Source organism: Falco naumanni, chromosome 3, assembly GCF_017639655.2.
Source record: "Falco naumanni isolate bFalNau1 chromosome 3, bFalNau1.pat, whole genome shotgun sequence".
In the NCBI taxonomy this organism is placed as follows: domain Eukaryota; kingdom Metazoa; phylum Chordata; class Aves; order Falconiformes; family Falconidae; genus Falco; species Falco naumanni.
This window is the reverse complement of record NC_054056.1, coordinates 91,327,317-91,348,164: the sequence shown is the minus strand read 5'-3', so window position 1 is coordinate 91,348,164 and position 20,848 is coordinate 91,327,317. Positions and strand designations below refer to the sequence as shown.

At 43.9% G+C, this 20,848-nt stretch overlaps 1 protein-coding gene across 4 annotated transcripts; it reads left to right on the top strand.

The window, feature by feature from the left end:
- The first annotated feature begins 5,915 nt into the window (after positions 1 to 5,915).
- On the top strand, positions 5,916 to 18,197 carry TP53INP1 (tumor protein p53 inducible nuclear protein 1). Of its 4 annotated transcripts, none has more exons than XM_040586868.1 (4): positions 5,916 to 6,033; positions 9,631 to 9,914; positions 10,436 to 10,787; positions 14,779 to 18,197. In XM_040586868.1, exons 2-4 carry the CDS (start codon positions 9,803 to 9,805, stop codon positions 15,026 to 15,028), a joined length of 714 nt encoding a protein of 237 aa, XP_040442802.1. In that variant the 5' UTR covers positions 5,916 to 6,033; positions 9,631 to 9,802; the 3' UTR covers positions 15,029 to 18,197. The 4 variants fall into 4 exon arrangements, with proteins under 4 accessions (XP_040442802.1, XP_040442803.1, XP_040442805.1 ...); XM_040586869.1 differs by lacking the exon at positions 5,916 to 6,033 and adding an exon at positions 6,609 to 6,676; XM_040586871.1 differs by lacking the exon at positions 5,916 to 6,033 and adding an exon at positions 12,422 to 12,461 and having other exon boundaries at positions 7,004 to 9,914; positions 10,439 to 10,787; positions 14,779 to 14,915.
- Positions 18,198 to 20,848: the final 2,651 nt, after the last annotated feature.

Genomic DNA, 20,848 nt, shown 5'->3' with positions numbered 1-20,848 from the left:
CAATCAGTTGGAGTGTTACAGTTGAAATCCAAGCACATCCAACCATATGATGTGATTCATATTACTTGGTGCTAAACTAATGTTGCAAATTCTTTTGTAACTCGTCACAACAGAACAAAGATAGTGCTCACTATTTTAGGAAGTATATGAATCAGTAGGAGAGCTAAAAGGAAACAAATGCATCACCGGTGAGACTAAAAATGCCTCAGAGATGTGAACAATGTGCGTCTGCTGACTCTGCGGTTGTGCAGAAAAATTCAAGGAAGGGTTTTAAGCATGGCTAGCCACACAACAAAACATGCTTTGGGCTGGCAATTTAAGGAGGAAGCTGTCTTGCGTGCCGTCTGTCATTCCCACATGATTTAAAACGCAGATATGCTACAGACAGAGAAACCTACTTATCCTCTCACTAAATATTAACTGACAATCATTATGAAGATGAATCTAGCATAGGAAAATAAATTATGGTACCAAGGTTAGTTCCTCTTAAAGTCAAGCTATTGTAGTTGATCAAGCAGACTTGCCTATACATCGAGCACGGAATGCCCATCATCCTAACATCACCACTGAAATAAAGAACAAAAAACTATGAAGGGTTAATAACCATGGTAATAACCCATCAAACATCTGAAGCATGTAGGAATTTCATAAACGTAACAAATGAACAAATGCATGTTCATTGCCACAGTCAAAAATTCACAGGTCATCTCTCCTTTAATGTGACCGTCTTAGGCAGGAGGTGTGCTTCTGGAAAGCCTCTTTAATCACAGGGCAAAGAAGAAAACAGCAGAAGAGCATGGTTCCTGGTTGTACACAGAAGTACAATAGGGTCTTTTATTACCAAGTGCTGAAGGAGAGGACAGGTTCAGGCAAGAGTAGTGAAAATATGCTGGACTTTTTCTAGTACAAGAGGCAAATATGAAAGAGGACAGACAATCCCAATGGAAAATGTTTGATGTATGCCTCTGGGCTCAGGAAAAAAACGGTTCACATAATGACACAAGAAGAGGCATCTGCCTTTGGCTCCCTGCTAACTGGCACTGCAGCACAGCACTACCTGCGGAGTCGCCCGACACACTCCAGTCTGACCTAAGGGTTCAAATGCTGCTGATGAACTTGCTCTAGGAAAAAAAAAAAAAAAAAAAAAAAAAAAAAAGCAGAGTTATTCAGACCATGGAAATCTATACTGACTTCTAAGAGGATTTTTATTTTGACAGAGCGGAGGAAAAGAGCTCAAAGTGTCGCTAGGCTTACTGGTTTTTTTTTTAATCTGGCTATGATTTACAATGGCTTCCTGCCAATGGCTATTTGAATACCTGATTTTGCTCTTGAACAATATGAAAAGCAGGAATTACATTTTCACAGTTTCTAAGGAAAAATAAATTTATTCTGACGTGGACTCTTTGCTGAAGAGGACAACAGGTTTAATGTTTTAAGATAATACTTCTTCAACAGAAAACTGAATCCCTCAACTTTTTCGGTCTGGTTTGGAGGATCATATCTGGTAATTTCTGCTTCCTTGGATCTCATTCAGCCAAATCATGAGGCTCCTACTAATGTCAAAACTAGATTCTTGAATTTGCTGAATTCATGCTCTAGAAATACAGAAACAGGTTTCTAACACCTGTTTTGCATAAAAGTCTGGAAAGGCCTGCTCTTACTCAAAACTTTAACTTGCTGTTTGAGAAAATAGCATTAGAAACTTGTGACTTACAGCAGGAACAATCAATCTGGTGTCCTTAAGCCAGCATTGCAGAAACCTTTGCGCTAACTAAAGTCAGAGGAAGAAGAGCAGAAAAGGAAGTGCCTGTTTTTGTTGAGACTGCTGTTTAAATCTAGACGTCCACTTCAAAAAAAGGGATTGACATTTGTGCAAGGACACAAATGTCAGACTGTGCTTTTTTAAGCTTGGATCTGTTCAGACTGCTCATGCTTTGAACAACAGGTTTGAAGTGTTTGTACCTAAATTTGGACAGAAAAGCTTGGACTCTTTTGAACAGGAGCTAGTATCCTTTCCATAAGGGGAAAAAATAGTATTTAATTGTGGTTAATCACAAGCTTGAGATATTTTTAAAATTATAAACCCCAGCTATTTCTGCATAATGCATTCAGCTGGACAGACCAAGACCTGTCTGACAGCAGTGATCTTGCAGAGTCATGCAAAATTGCACAGAATCTCTTCCCATACAGCACAGGACTTTCTGCCACAGCCAGATATCTGGAAGCCATGGAGCAGAAGGCATTAGGCTTGGTCTTAACTATGATTAGGTTTAGGGCATCGGTTTTTAATTGAACATTAAACTGAAACTTTGGTTTTGGTGGCTGTGCTGCACTCACCTTAAACCAATGACACACATCGGCAAAGATGAATGGTGTGGATGTTCCTGTACAGATATGCCAGGTTCATGCTACATGGGGTCAATGGATTTGTTCATGCAGATCACTCAGAATGATATCAAAGTGCTTTGTTGCACATTATTTGGAAAGAATTTTTATTTGTCTGGAGGATATATCTTCTCCAAGGTTTAGAGGGAGTTTATTTTTCAGTCTGTGCAAGCTCTGGCGTCATTCTCCCTCCCTGCTACTCAATGATTCTAATGTGGAGATAGATCTGCATTCTCACCTACCATTTAAACAGGCACGTCTGTGGAGTAGGGCCTCTCCAAGAGGCACAACACATGGCAGTGCTTTGTTATAAGCTCAATGTGCTCATTGTAACTCACAGGTCTTGTGGTAAGAAGGTCAGTGTTTCTGTACTCCATGGCTAGACATACATTGTGCCTGCTAAATACTGCTGTAGTATTTCATCGCAGTGGGAACCTGGACAATAGGTCATGCCTTGCATTAATATGTAGGATCTTGAAAAATCAATACAGTTCAAATAACAAGGGACAGCTTCCCAGTCATTTACTATTCCTGTGACACAGGGCGCTCTGGACACACAGGGAAATTTTTGCAGGCACAGCAATGGCTGTGCCATTAAGCTGCCACTGAGCACACAGAAAGTACAACAGACTCTCTGCTAATTCCTACCAGTAATTCAGAATCATGCAAGGGCATGTATTATTGGAAACATGAACGGTTCCCTTGCTCCAGAGATCTCTTCAGGGTTTGTTTTTTTTTTTTTCTGTAATACAAATATAGAAGTCAAGTTCCACAAGGGAAGGCCAGTCAGCTTTTGTGTCCAGCAAGACCCGGACCAAAGTGACTGTATTTCTTTTGCTGTCTGAGGGCCTGATCTAACAACCATTAGAATCAATAGAAAGGCTAATTGATTTGAAAGACTTTGGATAAAGCATCTAAGGCCACAACCTGCACCATTGCAATCACCAGAAAATTTGTCGTTGACCTCAGTGAGTGGAGGATGAAATACCCAGGCTCTTGGTCAGCTGGTATTTAAGTTGACACACATAATTTATTTAATTTTAAACCATTCATATGCCTAAGTACTTGTCAGACTGGAACAATAGCACACTGGTTGCCAGGCTGAGAAGCGGGGTAACTTTCAGATCTGCCCCTCTCCTGCCAACAGCAATGTGATATGGAGGGAAGAATGAGCAAGTCTGTTGTTTCCACCGTTTTGTGACAATAGGGAATTAAGGAATAAGGTAAGTGAAATTGATGGAAAAGAAATTGAAAGCAACACCACAGAAAGAAGCGAGGTTCTGTCCCTTTAATTACTTCTCAGAGGACTTTAAAAAATATGAACACTGGCCTTTTAACTTCATTCAGAGTCTGTGTTTCAAATACAACCCAAGCCTTCCTAGGGCTTGCCTACACTGGAAAAATACATTATGTTAATTGATTAACACATAATGCTTAATGTAAAAGTCAATATAAACAAAGACTACCATGTTTAACATTTGTTGTTGTTGTTGTTGACCCAAGGTAACCCAGCTGCTAAACATGACAGCTCTTGTCTACACTAAGTGCTTTCTATCACCTTAATTAACATGTTCTAACACAATGTAATTTTGCAATACAGATAAAACCTTTGGGGCATTTATTCTGTAAATTTAATTTTCTGTCTCGCCTATCTTGAATTCGCAGACACGCGCTGGTTCTGCCATCTCCCCTCCCCCCTTCAGCCTTGCAGCCACTGAAAATCAAAGAGACTTTGTAGGGTTTTTTCATGCATTGTATCAGCTTATAAACCAAAAGTTCAATCGAACATACAATCAGTTTATACCCCTCGATGGTGCCGATATAAAAATAAAGTTGATCTCATAATTCAGGAAGGGTTAGTTCAGTCTAGAAAAGTATCATCAAATACCAGACATCTGAAATTTTTGCAAAAAAATGTTGCAAATTGTACAGCTAGCAGTTTGTCAGTCAAATCACACAGCCTGCTCCCAGTCACAGGAGGACACTTTGCAGCATTTTTCCAGAATGTACTTTCTGCATTATGTTCTACATAGAAAAGCTTTGTCCTTACAAGGAAGGGCGGCGGGGAGGAAAGGTGTACAAACAAGACATTAAACACTGTGGTTAAAAGATCAAGAGGTTTATCTGGACTCCAGTAACTGTAAGGCAGTCATGTTGCACACCTTGTATTTTAGTAGAAAGTGTTACTATTGCTTACTACAAATCAAGTTACTCAGCACTACTGAAACCATGAAAAATCCCAAATGGTTAAAGTGTGTTGCACGTAAAAAGCTGCTTGCCTACACATCACCCATTTATTTCTGCATCTTCAGAAGGCTGCAGACCGTTGCCCGGCCAGCATTTGCTGCAGTCTGGAGTTACACGAAGCAAGTGAAGGTGTGCGGCACAGCTACAACAGCTCCCCTGGACTGTAACTTCACTGCCTGGAAATCCCTTTCCTTTTAGCTGCTCATCTCTCAGAAGAGCGCTGTATTTATGTTCATTGCCTCTTCTTTTTTCCCTAAAGAAGAAACAGGGAGTGGATGAAGTAAGTGATGTAATGCACAAGCTTTGTAGGGCTTCAGATACGTGACTTGTAAACTTTAAAGCCCAGCTAAGGTCCTTCAGCCTAATGATTCGTAAGGGAGGTGATTTTACTCCTCTACTCTGCTCCTGTGAGACCTCACCCGGAGCCCTGCATCCAGCTTTCTGGGGTCCCCAGCACAGAAAAGACATGGACCTGTTGGAGCGAGCCCAGGGGAGGGCCATGAAGATGGTCAGAGGGCTGGAGCCCCTCTGCTGTGAGGACAGGCTGGGAGTTGGGGATACTCAGCCTGGAGAAGAGAAGGCTCTGGGGGGACCTGGCAGTGGCCTTCCACTACCTGAAGGGGCCGAAGGGAAGCTGGGGAGGGGCTTTTTACAGGGGCATGTAGTGACAGGGCAAGGGGCAATGGCTTTGAACTGAAAGAGGGTGGATTTAGATGAGGTATTAGGAAGAAATTCTTGACTGTGAGGGCGGTGAGCCCCTGGCAGGGGTTTCCCAGAGCAGCTGTGGATGCCCCATCCCTGGCAGTGCTCCAGGCCAGGCTGGATGGGGCTTTGGGCAGCCTGGTCTGGTGGAAGGTGTCCCTGCCCGTGGCAGGCGTGTGTGAAGGATCTAGGCAACCTTTGAAAACCCCTCTGGGGCCAACCCCTCTATAACTGAAGGCTGTGCATATTTAGCTCCTAATTAAGTCAGCACGTTTAATTAGCCGTCATTTTGCGTATGCGTTCACGTTATAAATTAAGGTTTTGTAGACTGCCGTTAACTCTGTTCCTCACCACCTGCTTTCCGAGGTCTATATTACTACCAGCTTAACGGAATAGCACTTTATTTCCCTAAACTTCATAACCGGCGCCGGTAACGGCGGGAGGAGAGGGGGTGGGGCGGGCGCGGGGGCGTGGCGTGGCCGGACGGCCCCGCCCCGCCCCCGCGCCCGCCCCACCCCCCCGCAGCGTCCCTGCCCGCCCGTCACGTGCGTTAGCGACAGCCGCCGCCGCCGCCTATTGGTGGAGGGGCGGGGAGGGGCGTGGCCAGGGCGGCCGGGCCGTCAGCTGCGCGCCGCGGCCGTAACAACAAAGGGCTCCGCGGGGCGCGGAGGCGGTGCGGTAGCGGGCGGTGCGGTGCGGGTGAGTTCGTTTAGCGGGATGGGGGCCGAGCACGCTGCTGTTGTCCCCGCGCACTGCGCGGCGGGGTGTAATGGTGCTTTGCGGTTCGCAAAGCAGCAGCGGAGGTCCCGTCTCTCCGTGCATCGGTCTCTCTCCTCGGAAAACGTAGAGACGGGGAGGGTTTTGCCCGTTTTACCGGGTGCTCGGCAGCTGGGGGTCGTGTGTGTGTGTCCCCACCCCGGGGCTGGCCGCCGGGGTGCAGCCGGGTAGGTGCGCAGCTGCTGCGGGCTCTGCCGGGTCAGCCGCCGGTTCCGCTGCAAGCGGCGTGTGGGAGCCGCCTGCTGGTGGCGGGGGGCTGCGGCGGGGGGCGCCGGCGGCCGAGCTCCGGCAGATTGCTGCGGGGTGTGTGTGTGTGTCTCGCTTTTCGGTTTATTTGGTGTGCATCTCCTCTCCTCTGCTAGGATAGAAAGAAAAAAACCACCCTGTGTTTGTTGGTGGTTTTTTTTTAATGGGGTCGTGAGATCTCTCCGGAGTGCTGCATCCAGCCCTGGGGCCCCCAGCATAAGAAGGACACGGACCTGTTGGAGCGAGCCCAGAGGAGGGCCGTGACGATGGTCAGAGGGCTGGAGCCCCTCTGCTGTGAAGACAGCCTGGGAGAGTGAGGGTTGGTTGCTCAGCCTGGAGAAGAGAAGGCTCCGGGGAGACCTGGCAGTGGCCTTCCAGTACCTGAAGGGGCCGAAGGGAAGCTGGGGAGGGGCTTTTTACAAGGGCAGGTAGTGATAGAAGGGGCAATGGCTTTGAACTGAAAGAGGGTGGATTTAGGTTAGATATTAGGAAGAAATTCTGAATTGTGAGGGCGGTGAGCCCCTGGCAGGGGTTGCCCAGAGCAGCTGTGGATGCCCCATCCCTGGCAGTGCTCCAGGCCAGGCTGGATGGGGCTTTGAGCAGCCTGGTCTGGTGGAAGGTGTCTCTGCCCGTGGCAGGGGGTGGGAGCTAGATGACCTCTAATGTCCCTTCCAACCCAAACCATTCTGTGATTCTAGACAACAATACTATATTGTTGACATACATCAGGTGTGTTATCTGTAACAGCCTCTTAATCACCGCTGTAGCTGAGTCAGTTGTTCCTGGTCTTTTCTTGCAGCTGGTAGTTCCTGTCTAAGAGCTACAGTATCTCTCTTTCAGTCTCTGTCTCGTTTGCCTCCCCTAACAAAGGCCCTTGATAACAGCGTTACTTCTTGGTCCCCTTGCACGAGAATGTGCAAGTGTGGCATTTTTAAAGGCGCTTATCCAAAAGGATGCCAAAACATTGACCCGTTTCTAAATGATTCAGATGGTTTTTTTGGATCCTCCTTGGGGTGGAGGAAGGGGGAAATGGGACAAACTGCTTTTGATCTACAGAAAGACATCTATGGGTCAAAAGCTGTAGTTTGTTTACGTTATGTTCTCAGGAATGGGGATCTCTCTCTTACTTGTTAGAGGTTAATTATTTGATGTTGCTGTGGATGCCTGTGGAGCCTTAATATAGGAGTGTGAGCTCTCATCTTGTACAAAACAGAAAGAGAGCTTCTGCCTGAAGGTACTTCCAGCCTTGATCTAGGAAGGAGGCAATGCATGCATCTGGGAGTACAGGGAAAGCCAGTGCTGATCAGCGAGTACACTGTGGCTTGCTAGTTAGTTAGCCCAAAGAAAAAACAAACTTTTGTTCATAGGCCTTATGCCAGAAGAGGGTTAGGGATGGATGTGGAAGATAACTGGAAAGCTACAGACCTCAAACTTTCACTTAGAGTTCTTTTCTTTATCTGTGGTAAGCTCTGTCTGTAATTGAAGCACTCAAACCTTCTCAAGAAGATGCTCAGGAACACTGTGGGCATTTGGCGTTTCCTTGGGTAACCCATCCAGGGCTTAGCAGCCTTAATGGTTAAAAGCATTTCCTGCTAGTAACCACTGAAAATTTACTGCAGTTAAAAGCTACTTCTGCTTGCTGTGAACATAGGAGAAGGGAATAAATGTTTGCCTCTTTCTTCACGTAATTGACTACTGTTGTCGCTTCTTTCATTCCCTCTGTTAAATCTTTCCATTTGTTAAATTTTATTGTGTTTCTGTAGACTTACGGTCATTCTTGCAGCTCTCTTGGAGAGCCCAGACATTTAATTTCCGAGTGTGGTCCTAAAAACGAGCCTTTTATCGCTACGGCAGCTGAGCCAGTTGTTCCTAGTCTTGTGTTTTCCTGTGGCTGATAGTTCCTGTAGAAGAACTTGAGTGCACAACTTCTTGAGTTACGCTGTACCTTTTCATATTGCTTCTGAAGAGTACTTTGAATTCTAATCCTATCTTTCTGTGCTGTTTGAATAAAGAAGTAGCTGCATAAATGTCTATAGGAGCACTATATGTATGGAGCAGGTGCTTGTCCTTGTAATGAACAAGTAGGTGATGGGGTCTGGTGTCCAGGGGTAGGATGACATAGGAGGCCAACGTGACCCTTTAGTGTGGTCTGAGAGTTACGGGTGAAGCAGGGTATACTGCCCTTAAATAATATTCTTCATGGATTGTATCTTCTTTTAATGGCTGTGTGTGTCTAGTCTAGTGTGTCTTACTCCCTTTCTCTTCCTGAATGCAGACACTCATACCCTCTTACATGCATATCTTCTTCCCTGTTTAATTATTAAAGGAGTGTTTAATATGTAATAATTCTGACGTGCTGTGATAATGCAAATATCACTATGGTGAAACTAATTTGCGGTTAAATTAGTGGATATTTTTCACATATAGTCTTTTTCTGCTACTTCAATAGCTTCTATTTATCGACTTATATGTAAATATTCAAGGGCTGTAGGCATGCTAATCTGAAGTGGTTGAATATTCAGCTTCTCAGTGCTAACGGGATTTTTCACCTTAACTGCCAAATGCAGAGGTCAGGCTTATGGTGACTAATTACATGCAGATTTAGGGAAGTGTATTGAGTTTAAAACATTGGTTTTAATTAAGTATACAAGTTACTTTTCTTTGTTACTTAGACTTACCATACATGACTAGTTGGGCACTTGCTGTGAAAATGATGTCACCGGTGACTATCCAGTGCGCTTTGAGCCTGAAGGTGGGACATGCCTGCCCACTGCATTAACTTGTAGGCGGTGCCTGTGAACTGTGTGTGATGGGAGGGAGAAGAAGCTGCCTTGGGCACCCCTGGGAGCACTGGCAGGGATCTCTGGGAGAGGTGTGAGGCTGTGTCAACAGAGATGTGTTGTCTGGAGCAGAAAACATGCAATTGCCCTTTGCATCTTTCTCAGTCCAGGAGGAAGACAGACAGGGAGCATCTCGGTGAGCATAGGCACAAGACTCCTCTCCTCCCATAGGAGAAGATGGGATTTGACAGCTAAACAGCCCTTTGCCTGGGAGGAGGGTCAAGAGGGAAGGCACTTGACTCTGAGAGGCCTAGGCTTGTCCTGTATGCGTGTAGCTGGGAGGGGATGGTGAATGCCAGTGAAGCTGCCTCTCCTCTTAGGGAAAAATGTTCACTGGTACTTCTGACTGCACTAACAAGAGGGTTTTTTATTTGTTCCCTAGAGATGTTACGTGTTGCTTTGTCATTAAGACCCTTGTCATCATTTTTTGCAGGTTTCACATAAACTGTTTACTAGTCATGCCTCTGTGTGCCCTGTACCTAAGCTGATAAAGCATCTATGCACTTTAATCTCAAGTCTATGCCACTCTGCTAGTACAGTGTGAGCTGTGCCTTGAACCTTGGATATAAAGACCTACCAGCCAAAGTCTTGCTCCTGCCTTAGTAATGTTCCAGAGGTTAAATAACATGCTCATGGGAGAGATTGATAGCTTGTCCAGCCAAGAGCCAGAGTTCAGTGAAAAAGAAGACGACGAGTGGATTCTGGTTGACTTTATAGGTAAGACATCTGTCAAATGTAAGCTCTGCCTTTGTCCTGCTCTGGCTCTTGCTTGTCTTGCTTCCTTGCGAAGAAACAAGTAGCCCGGGAGAAACTTTACCAAAAAAACCCCAGTGTAGATTAGAGCGTAGAGTGTCTTCGAAGCAAATGTACCAAAGCATGTTATGTAAATTCATGAGAAAAATGATGTCAGATTTAGAAGCCTGATACAGCCTTCAGCAGAACCACTTGTACAGATAAAATATTTGACTTATTACGCAATTTTATTGCTTTACTGATAGCACTTGTTTTACGTGTCTAGCATGGCTTATCAGGGAACTCCCTTTTCCCCTCCCCTTACTTTAAAAGAAAAAAAATAATGTATGTGCTAATAGGGTTTTATTTCTCTTTCTTTCGTTGTTTTTTTTTTTTTTTTATGCATATATATCTTGTTTCTGGCTACATGCAACCTTGTTGTTTTCTGCCTCCTGCAATCACCAACATCCATGGGTTCTGCTCAACTGACTAATGGCGACCTACAGCAGACACTTGCACTAATTGCTCCGCGGAGGAAGCAGACATCGCTGAAGCATCAACCACGGACGGCTCCCCGGTCTTCTCTTGTTTACCATCTCCTTTGGAACACTTGCCAGAGGCCAGCGAGTCTTGCTTCATCCAGTTTGAGTCGTGTCCCATGGAGGAGAGCTGGTTTATTACCCCTCCCCCATGTTTTACTGCAGGTGGATTAACCACTATCAAAGTGGAAACCAGTCCAATGGAGAATCTCCTAATAGAGCATCCCAGCATGTCTGTGTATGCTGTCCACAACACCTGTCACAGCCTTAATGAGACTGCATGTGGAGATGAGGAGTTTCACAGCCCAGGTAGTCCCAGGTATGTCTGACTTCTCTTGTCAGGAAGCCCTGTTGCTGAAAATATCTGGTTTCTACTTGATCAGCTTAGACACTTAATACTGAATTTTCCAGCTTATTTTGGAGCAGGTGAATAAAGCATGAATACTAGACAAGGTGGGTAGGGTGGTCAGGGCTGCCTGCCTGCTTAGAAAAATGTTATACAAGATGGTTGTGTCAGGAAACAGTTCGGTATGCTGTTCTGACACTGCAATGAATATTGATGGAGCCTAATTATTCCCTTGCAGAATATACTCTGGTCCTGTTGAAACTGGTGGTAGTTAACTCTGTAGCTGGTAACATAGATTTGAAAGCACTTTGTCTGCTTCATAGCTATGTGGATTTATCATAACTGTTAGTCAGTACCCTTTCAGTCATCTGATGAGAGATGAAAAATGTTATTTAATTATCCTGACAGGGAAGTCTTGTTTTAGTGTGGGTTTTTTCTGTTGTTCCTCAGCCTAGTGATAGATTAGGACAGGATTAAGTTTTTCCACAGGTGACTTGTGGAGCAAAAGCAAACTGAAATATTCCACAAAACTTAATTCCCTCAAGGTAGAATCTGTGCTGCAAACTTCTACTTTTAGCAAGGTAAGAAGTTGTGCTTTTTGGTTTCAGGTCCTAAAGAAGATCTGGCCATATGGGATTATTGCAGAGGCAGGTTTGCCATTACCTGCCGCTTTGGTGTTAAATGTCCAGTATATACATCTATACAAGTATAGTGTATGTAGATGTATACATGTAGGGTATTACTTTGCTGTTATGATTCCACACTTGCCCATGTGTTCACCGATTAGGAAATAATTGGGTGTTTTGTGAGTCTTGGTTAATAACAAAGTGATTTTTTTTTTTTTTTGTACCAACTGGTGCTTACCTTTAGTATACTATGATTTTTTATTATTTTTAAACTTTGTTACACAGGAAAAAATGAGTGTAGTGGTAAGAGTTGCTGTAGGTAGATGCTGATTGACTTTTCTGATCGTCTCTTTGCTGCATTTAAAGTTCTTGGTTCAAAGAAACAGGTGACATATACAGCAGCATGTCATCTCAAAGTATAGCGCTGATACTATTAGAGTGGGGGATTTGTGCAGTTTGTGAAGTTAAGCATCGAGAGTCTAGCTTAGCTTAAACTGGGGGGGAAGCTGTAAGCAGGCAGCAATGAGGGTCTGAAGGAGTCTGCAAGAAAACTGTAGACTGTGAGGCATGCCCTAGTGGAAGACAGTAGACCAGTATATCTAAAATACCAGTTTGCAGTGGACAGTAACACACAGTTGGATACTGACTTCAGTGGCTTGAACCGGGGATAATAGTGTAAATTCTTCTGGAGAAGAGTCCTGTCTTATAGTATACAGTTAAGCCGCTTTAATGTGCGGGGAGGCTAAAGGTGTGATGATCCTCAACTGGTATGTGAGCACGTTTCTTTATGCTGAATTCCTTGTCAGACGATCTAGACTTTTGTGTACTTTATGTTGAGTGGCAGAGCTGGGAGGAGACTTGAGTCTAAAGCTGAGGCAAACTACAGAAACTGGAAACATCAATGACACTGATAATGCAGTAAGTTTCAAAAGCTGTTTTGAAGTCTCTAGTGGTTTAATGGTTGGCCATTTAACATTGTAGGGCCAAGAAAAGCTGCTTAAGGCACACTGGCACAGTAACAGTAAGTACTGCTGTTTTGGGACAGTGCTTTTTGTTTGATCAGGCTGCTAGCAACACTGCTTCCTCTAGAGCCTTGTCTGCCAAAACAATACTGGGTATAGGACTAACCTTTGTGCCAAATGATGTTACTTGATCAAGCCTAACTACATCTGCTTTAACAATTCAAAATGCTAAGTGCAGAAAAATTACTTCGTTATTAATTGGGGTGGGGTCTGAAGCCTTTAATGTTTCTTGTGAATTCTGGTTCTGTAGTGCATCCAGCAGGACACTTCTGTTTTCTAGCGAAACAGATGATGAGGGGCAGCAGTGAATGTATGTAGTTTAGCTTTAGACACAGCCTGTCTAAAATTACACTTTGACAGTGTTGATGGAGGCTCATCAGCCCTGTTCTCTCGGTGCCTAGGGCTCACTAGTGCCAGGCTACCAAAGGCAACCACCAAGATACCAAAATGCTACGTTTTGGAAGAGTACGTGGCCTTTTAGTTAATTCAAATCACCTCTGCTATCCCAGTTTCGCTTTAAGATGACAAGTAGAAGAGTATTGGTTTGCAAACCAGTGCCGGAAGGGTATTTGATAAGAAGGGGAGGAAGCTTAAATACCTTCAACCAGCAATTTTAAACCAGGTTTTCTCCTTTGGTGGAGGAAATATATTTGCTCCTTTTAAATTCCTTTCAGAGCAAAAGGATGTTGTATCAACTTCCCTCTGTTTGCCAGTTTAGTCGCCTTTCCATAACAAACCACACTACTTTGTATTAGCAGTTGATGTCCTTTGCTAGCTAGTAACGTACAACATGGGCATGGTTAGGAAGTATGGGTTCTGGTAAGTGTGGTGTGGCTTCCTAGCTCTTACAGCTTTCCCCAGAAAGGCTTCATTTGGAATTCCACCTCCAGCACTGTAGCCCCATATTTGCAGGCACCCTTGTGTAAATTAAACTGGTGTGATCTGCATAGAAGGTATTTGCAAGGCACTGTGAATTGATTTGTGTGATGTTATTCACTTATTTCTTGCTTTATATTTCAAGTGTTAGGTTTAGGGAAACATCCCGTGAATGAACAGGGGAAAAAACAGCATGTCACACATGGCTGTTCTGGAGTCTGTAGGCTTCATCAGTCATATCAAGCTACTCAAGAGCCAAAATCAAGTGGATTAGGATACTTGAAGGAAAAAAATTGTAGAAGGGAGGAACTGTCCCCATGCTGACAAGGTATTTCACTCCAGTGTGGAGCTGGGGGACAGCAGAAGAGCTCACTTCTGTGCTAGATACTTGCAGCCCACCAAGAGCAAGGCCACAAGGGTGTGCCATGGGCACAGCAGGCCAGACACGTCTACAGAGATGTGATACAACAAATGCATGTTAAGCTCTTCCAGAAGAGACTTTATTGTAGAGTCATGCTAGTGCTGAAAAACAGACTTCCCAAGAGACCTCTTGCTTGTGCTAAGCAAGCTCCTGCTCTTGCAGACACCTTTCTGGGGAACCACTGAGTTGACAGCTAGGCATGGAGTCCTGGGTGGGGGAAAAAGAAGGCAAGCAACTCTGATGCTACCGGTCTCACACCAACTGGGGCGCTCAGGCTTGTTATTTGCTTTGCTTTTAAAACTGCCAGGCTATTTTTAGCTTTACTTTGGAAGATTCAGGAAACACCAGTGATTGTTCTGTCAAGTAGGGAAGTCAGTTTTCAATATGTCAGTCCCTGCTTGCATAGGCTGCTGGTTTGTTTTTCACTAGTGCATGATGGAGTAAGGGTTTGCCAAAACTGCTGACTCTCTGCTCGTGAAATCTAGAGGGCTGGTTGAGGAACAATCCTTCTAAGTTATTTCCTGTGTGTGTCACAACTGGTCTATCTTTTCTGTTCCTCTGCATGAATGTTGTTTGGATTTACTCGTGTGGCTGGCAATCCAGTGACACTTCCATTAGCATCCTTGTTTTCAGGCTGAGCCACCTGTGTTCAAGATGATTTTTAAACCTGAACTTTGCCTAGCGGATAACGCAAAGTCTTCTAAAGCTGGAGCAGTGTGACACACGTTGCCTTTTATTTCTGATCTATGTTGCATCTTGGGCTTAGGGAGGTGGGATGGGGAAGGAAGGGTGCAAAAGTCCGAAGGCTATTGTGGTGCCCTTGTGCAGCACTGGGTATTACTTCCCAGTGCAGTTTTCCTGAAGTGGCTTGACCTCGCCTCCACCCAAATCTCTGTCCAGTAGAATAAGAGTGCCCTTTTGAAATGCTGGATGTTGATGTCCGTGTTCTGCCCTTCATAGTTTGCTTGTCTTTCCAATGCACCTCAGTAATGACAGATATCTGCTTGCTCCATTTCTAGACTGGAGGCCCGAAATGAAACGGGACAGCGTGTTCACTGCTATGTCACAGCTCTTGCTACTCGTTCAGCTTTTCTGGAAAAAAACAAGAGCTTTCGTCCTACCCACTGGATAAAAGACCGTAATGAAAGACACTATCTCAACAGAAACAGTCTCCGTCGCCAAAACCTTACCAGGGATTGCCACTCTCGGCAAATCAAGCACAACGGACTGTTTGTTCACCAGCCTTGCCAGCGTCAGTTCAATTACTGATGGCTTTTGTGGTTTTAATCTATGGTCTAATTGTTTTTTAGGTTGCTCTTGTTTTCATGCATAGGTAAGTGTGGTCAATCTGAAGCTGATCGTCAATCCCTCAAACACAATCATAACTAGAGTTGCATTTTTTTTGAAATGGCACATAACACTCTGAACATTTTGCAGCAGTCCTAAATGTTGATGTTAAATATCAATGTCTCTGAAGCCTATCAGTACAATATTTGTGTGCTGTTTTATAAACTATGATGTATAGATGGGTTCTTAGTTTGTATTTTAAAGGAACTTAACTGAGGTGGAAATCAGTTACACTTTGCGTTCATCGAAGTGGAGTTAGAAAATTTGAGGTTAGCCGTATGCTGTAATGACTAGTACTTGACAGCTTGTATATCTGTCCATATTCAGCATACATGATTTCTTCCTAACAAGAAAATACTACAGCTGCCAGTGGATATTACATAGCTATGCTGAACTGTTACGAGAAGGACATCTAATCTGAATTGCCTAGTACCTACTTGTGTTAGTGGAGTCTGTGTAGGTATGTTGGGTATCGGAAAAGAGTTAAATGTCCCCCCAGTATTGTTGCAGTGTGATATGGCACTGGTGTTACAGGTGTGGTACCTCATAGTGGAGTGGAAGGAAAAGTGGACCTATGGGTTAAGTGCAGACACACAGCCCAGAGACCTGACCTGGGTTTTATTCGGTGCAGTTCGAGTTCTTACTCCCTTTCTCTAACTCTTCCCTTTCTGTCTCTGAAGGATGTATTTCCCCTACGCTATTTCATTTACTCTTTAGTCTAGTTAAAGGAAAAAGATTTTGGATCGACTGTTCTTTTAATCCCATCAGTAGCTGACTGCTTTTTAAAGAAGTCAGGCTGATGGCAAACTGCTTCTGAGCTGCTAATTGTTGTTAGGTTGTCTCATATTTACAGATTGAGAATAACTCAAAATTAGCTAGAAGGAAGGTTTTATTAGAAATTATCCTAATTCTCTGTCTGTCTTCTATGAAAATGAAGTCTGAGTTAATTGTGACTGAAAATGAGGGGCAGTGTGTGGCAAGGAGAAGAGGATGCTGAAAAACAGTCTTATAGAACTAAACACAGTGATAACAGGGTGTTTAAGAATTGAGATGGATCAACAGCAGTTGTTCCCTTGGCCCATTGAGGGCAGAAGGACTGGATAGCAATTTTGTGGGCCAACAGGAAAGAAAAGCCATTCAAAACTAACAAGTAGTTTTCTTAAAAACACTTTGCAAGATGTTTTGGAAGTTGGTGGGCACTTAAAAAAAAAAAAAGTAAGTTTACCTGTTAACAAAGTATATGTATTACACAGCAGCCACATGGCCTGCTGAACCCCAGTAGATTAATTTAGGAAGGAGGTTAAATGGTTAGGGAGGTGAGGAAGCAGAAATCTGCACTGAAAGAAGGGGGGAAATATAAGTGAATTATCCCCCTTTCTGTCAGTGCTTGATGTGACTTACTGTGTTTTACCTTGTGTTCAGTGCCTAGGGCATAAAAGTGTTAACGTGATGTTCAACTATGTCTTCCAGCAGTCCTTAAACAGAAGTTAGTATAAGGAGCCTTTGAAATTAGGCAAGATCAATAATGTGAATTATTCCAGACCTGTGAAGTATTTTAAATTCAGCCAAATGCTTCAGTTTCCCTGAAGCAAAACCCCAACAGTTTGGGTTGACCTTGATGTAGTGGTACTGTTGCACATTCTGCAGCTGGAATTGTTGCAGAACATATTTAGTGTACAGGAAACAGCATTCATAACATCTGTTTCAATGCAGATGTGCTGCTTCACTGGGATTAGTTAAGATTGTTGCAAAGGGGTGTTGACAAGTAGTTAAACATATAAAAGATAGAGGTGCTGTCCTGGGTATGCTAGTCTCATCTGATATTTTTTTTTTTAAGACACACTGAGTTCATATGGACAGTGAAAGAACAAAATCGGTCACGTCGTGAGAATCCAAAACAGATTTTGTTACTACTCTTTTGAGCAGTATGTGCCCATGTCCATAAAATTCTTTTGTGGTCCGAATACTCCAGTTTATCTGCAAGTAGCTGCAGTTTCACTAGTCTCTCATCTGTTCACAAATGCTCTTACTTGCTTCAGATTATTTACCTTTATCACTCCAGCTTTTTGCCAGTCTTAAACTTCCTTCTCACTGCCAACTTTCTAGCTCAGGAAAATTCTTTGCTTTCCTGTGGTTTTTCTTTATATAAAAGTAACTACTTTCCTTCAGCTTTAATTTTCTTAAAGTGAAATGAAGGAAGATGGAGTCTCCAGCTCCCCGTGTTGGAAAGAGTAACCCTTTAACTCTTAATGGGGAGATAGTTGAGAGTGTAAGGCTCCCAGGCATTACAATGAGAGCCTTGGTCTGGTCTTAAATGCAACTTTAGACTGCTCCTGGAATTGGGAGATACTGATCTTTTTATACTGCATTACTAGATGACTTTCTGGTGATGAAAACCTATATCTTTCAGGATATAAACTATTTTGTTGCACAAAGCTGTGCTTCTCAATTTGTAATATTGGAAACCATATTATTGTGCGAGTACTGCATCAATGGCTTTTTGTTAATTTGTTTTACATATTTATGTTGGTCTAGCCCTGTTTTGTGCCTGGAGCTATTGGGCAATTAGATTTGTTTTGGTTTTCTGTTATAATAGTGAGCTGTGTGGCTTTTATATGGTTTTTTGAATTGTATTCGTGTGTGGTTTTTCTTGTAAAAGTGGAGGCCTTGCACTGTCTCATACTGATTGATATTCATGAATCTTGCAGAAACTGTATTTTCATATGTATTGGTCAATAGACAGACTTGCATTTTAAACTGTGCCTTCTACACAGCAAACTTGAAGATTCAAAAGGGACATTTCAGTTAGGATTAATACTGTACAGCAGTCTATGCATATATGGCAGCTTCTCTCCAGAGCCACTTCTCTATTTGTAGCAGTCCTTTTGATACAGAAGAATGTCTGGCTCTTATTTTTAATAGTATAACACAAGCTGAAAACCGACAAAATACAGCACTTTGCCAAAAAGTAGCATTGCTTAACCGGTGTGTATTTACTAAAGCGATCTTCTGTATTTTGTTTTCATAGCGCGTTCTGCGCACCATGGGGAGATGTGATCTTAATTCTCAATAAAAGATGGCCTATTACAAATTGTCAGTCTGTTCTTTTACAGGTCAGTCAAAATCCAAATGCCTGAGCACCCTGTTCAGGTTTAGGAGGTGCAAGTACAGAGTATCTTGGAATGCTTGCTATAGTGCAGGCGTTCCTTGGGGAATCAGTTTGCATTGCTGATCAAGTGACAATGCATGGTTCAAGTAGTGCTGCACATCTCTGCCAATTGGTGTGTTTCCTGATCAGCGTGCAGAAGTGCTATAGGTGAACAGGACAGAGATAAAAACATACTACCACTTAAAGCATGAACGGGGTGGGGGGAAAGTTGTTCCTTATCTAGGCTGAACCTCTCTTGTTCCAGCTCGTACGCATTGCCTGTCATCCTCCTGCCACACACCGCTGAAGCATCTGTATGGAAGACTGCTGTTAGCATTTAAGGTGGAAGCAGGGACAGGTAACCTGTGAGGGGCATGGGGATCCTGTGCAAATGTCCAAGGATCGGCTTAGGGAAGCCAAGCCATCTGTAGCTGAACCTGGCAAGGGATGTAGAGGACAACGGGTCTTTCACAGGTACATCAGCAGCAAAAGGAAGATCGAAGAAAACATGGGCCTGCTGCTAAACTGGGCAGGAGTCCTCATGACAGAAGACCTGGAGAAGGCTGAGGTACTCCATGTCTTTGCCTTGGTCTTGGCTGCTAAGACAGTCTTTCATAACTGTAGGCCTCTGAGGCCAGTGGGAAAGGCTAAAGCAAGGAAAATCAACCCTTGGTTGAGAAGAATCAAGTTAAGAAATGCTTAGAGATAGGACAGACACAGATCTATGGGACATGTCTGTGACCGGCAAGGGAACTGGCTGATACTGTGAAGCTGTTCTCTGTTATCTTAAAGGTTGTAATGGACAGGATTCCTGAGGGCAAGGAGAACAAGGGCAACTACGAGACAGTCAGTCTCACCTTGATCTCTGGGAAGATGATGGAGCAAGTAATCCTGGAAAGCACAAACATGAACAAGAAGGTGATTAGGAATAGCCAGAATGGATTTATGCAGGAGAAGGCATGCCTGACAACCTGGTAGCCTTCTATATAGATGACTGGCTTAGTGGATGAGGGGACAGCAGTGGATCTTGAGTTTAACAGGGCTTTTAACATGGTCCCCCATTACATCCTCCCAAACTGGTGAATTATGGGCCATGTAAGTAGGTGAGCAGGTGTGTTGAGAACTGCTGTGCTCAAAGGGTTGTGATCAGTGGCACGGAGACTAGCTGGAGGCCAGCTGCTACCAGTGTACTCTGTCAACAGTGGATCTTACACTCTTAAAAACCTTCATTAATGACCTGGGTCATGAGGCAGAGTGCACCATCAGCAAGTTTGCAGAAGATGGGAGAAGTTGTTCATATACCAGAGGGCTGTGCTGCCATTCAGAAGGACCTTGATAGCCTGGAGAAAGGGGCTGACAGGCACCTCATGGAGTCTGACAAGGGAAAACGTGGAGTCTTGCCGCAGCAGGAAAAATAACCCCAGGCCAACTGACTGGAAAGCTTCGTGGTAGGTAGGAAAGGTATGGGTGGACACCAAGTTGGCCGTGACCCATCAGTGCACCCTGGCGGACTCCAAACCGGAAAGTTTCCTGGGCTGCGTTAGGGAGGGTGTTGGCAGCAGGTGGCATCTCCTGCCCCTCCGCTTCAGTCTGGTGAGGCACGTCTGAACGCTTTGTCCCACTGCAAGAGACGTGGACATCGGGGAGCGTATCCAGCAAGGGGCCAGGGAGGCGGTAATAGGATCAAAGGCTGAGATAATGGGAAGAGGCTGAGAGCTGGGATTCGTTTAGGCTGGAGAAGAAAAGGCTGGGATCTTGTCAAGGTGTATAAACACCTGATTGGGGGCAATAAGGAAGACAGACCCGGGCTCCTCCCTAGTGGTGCCTGGTGAAAGGACAAAGGTAATGGGTGCAAGCTGAAATATACGGGAAATTCTATTTAAATGTAAGAAATAGGCTTGCTGGTCGTGTCCAGGTTGTTCTTGTGAGTTCTTCTGAGACAGTGTGTGATTTTGGTTTTTTCCTCTGGTCATGAGGGATTGTTAATTCCTGTGGCTTTTCAAAGATTGTTGAATGGCCTTGCACAGATATCAGCCGTCTGTCTTGGCACATGGGTTGCAGGCTGTTGGGTTCCATGGACTTGTATGGGCTGAGTTGTTGCAAGTAGTCCCTGACTTCATTCTCACGCACTGAAATAACTGGGTGAAAAATGATCTAGCTGTCAGTGATGAAAAGGAGTTTGTGCAACAAAGCATCCATCTTCCCAGAGCAAGCACTGAATAAAAGGTTTCCTCTTCGAGTGCAGATTTTGTGATCCATACATTTATCAAAGCAGCAAGTCTGTGTGGAGCGCTGTAGAGTATTCTGCAGCAGAAAGTTTGACCAATTATGCCTGTATAATTGTATCCATACAGATAACCTGACATAGCTATGCTGATAGTGTTCCTCTTGGGGGTGCTTAGTTCAGACTTAATGCAGCTTTTTAAATTTAGGTTGGACACTTTCCAAAACATCATGAACTAGCATTTTTTTTTAAAAAACTTCTCCAGGCCAAAGCAAAAATGTTCATATAAAGGGTCATATTAATGTAAACATACTGACTTAGATTCTCATTTTACATTCTAGTTTTCCTGTTTGTCTAAATCCTTGTACAT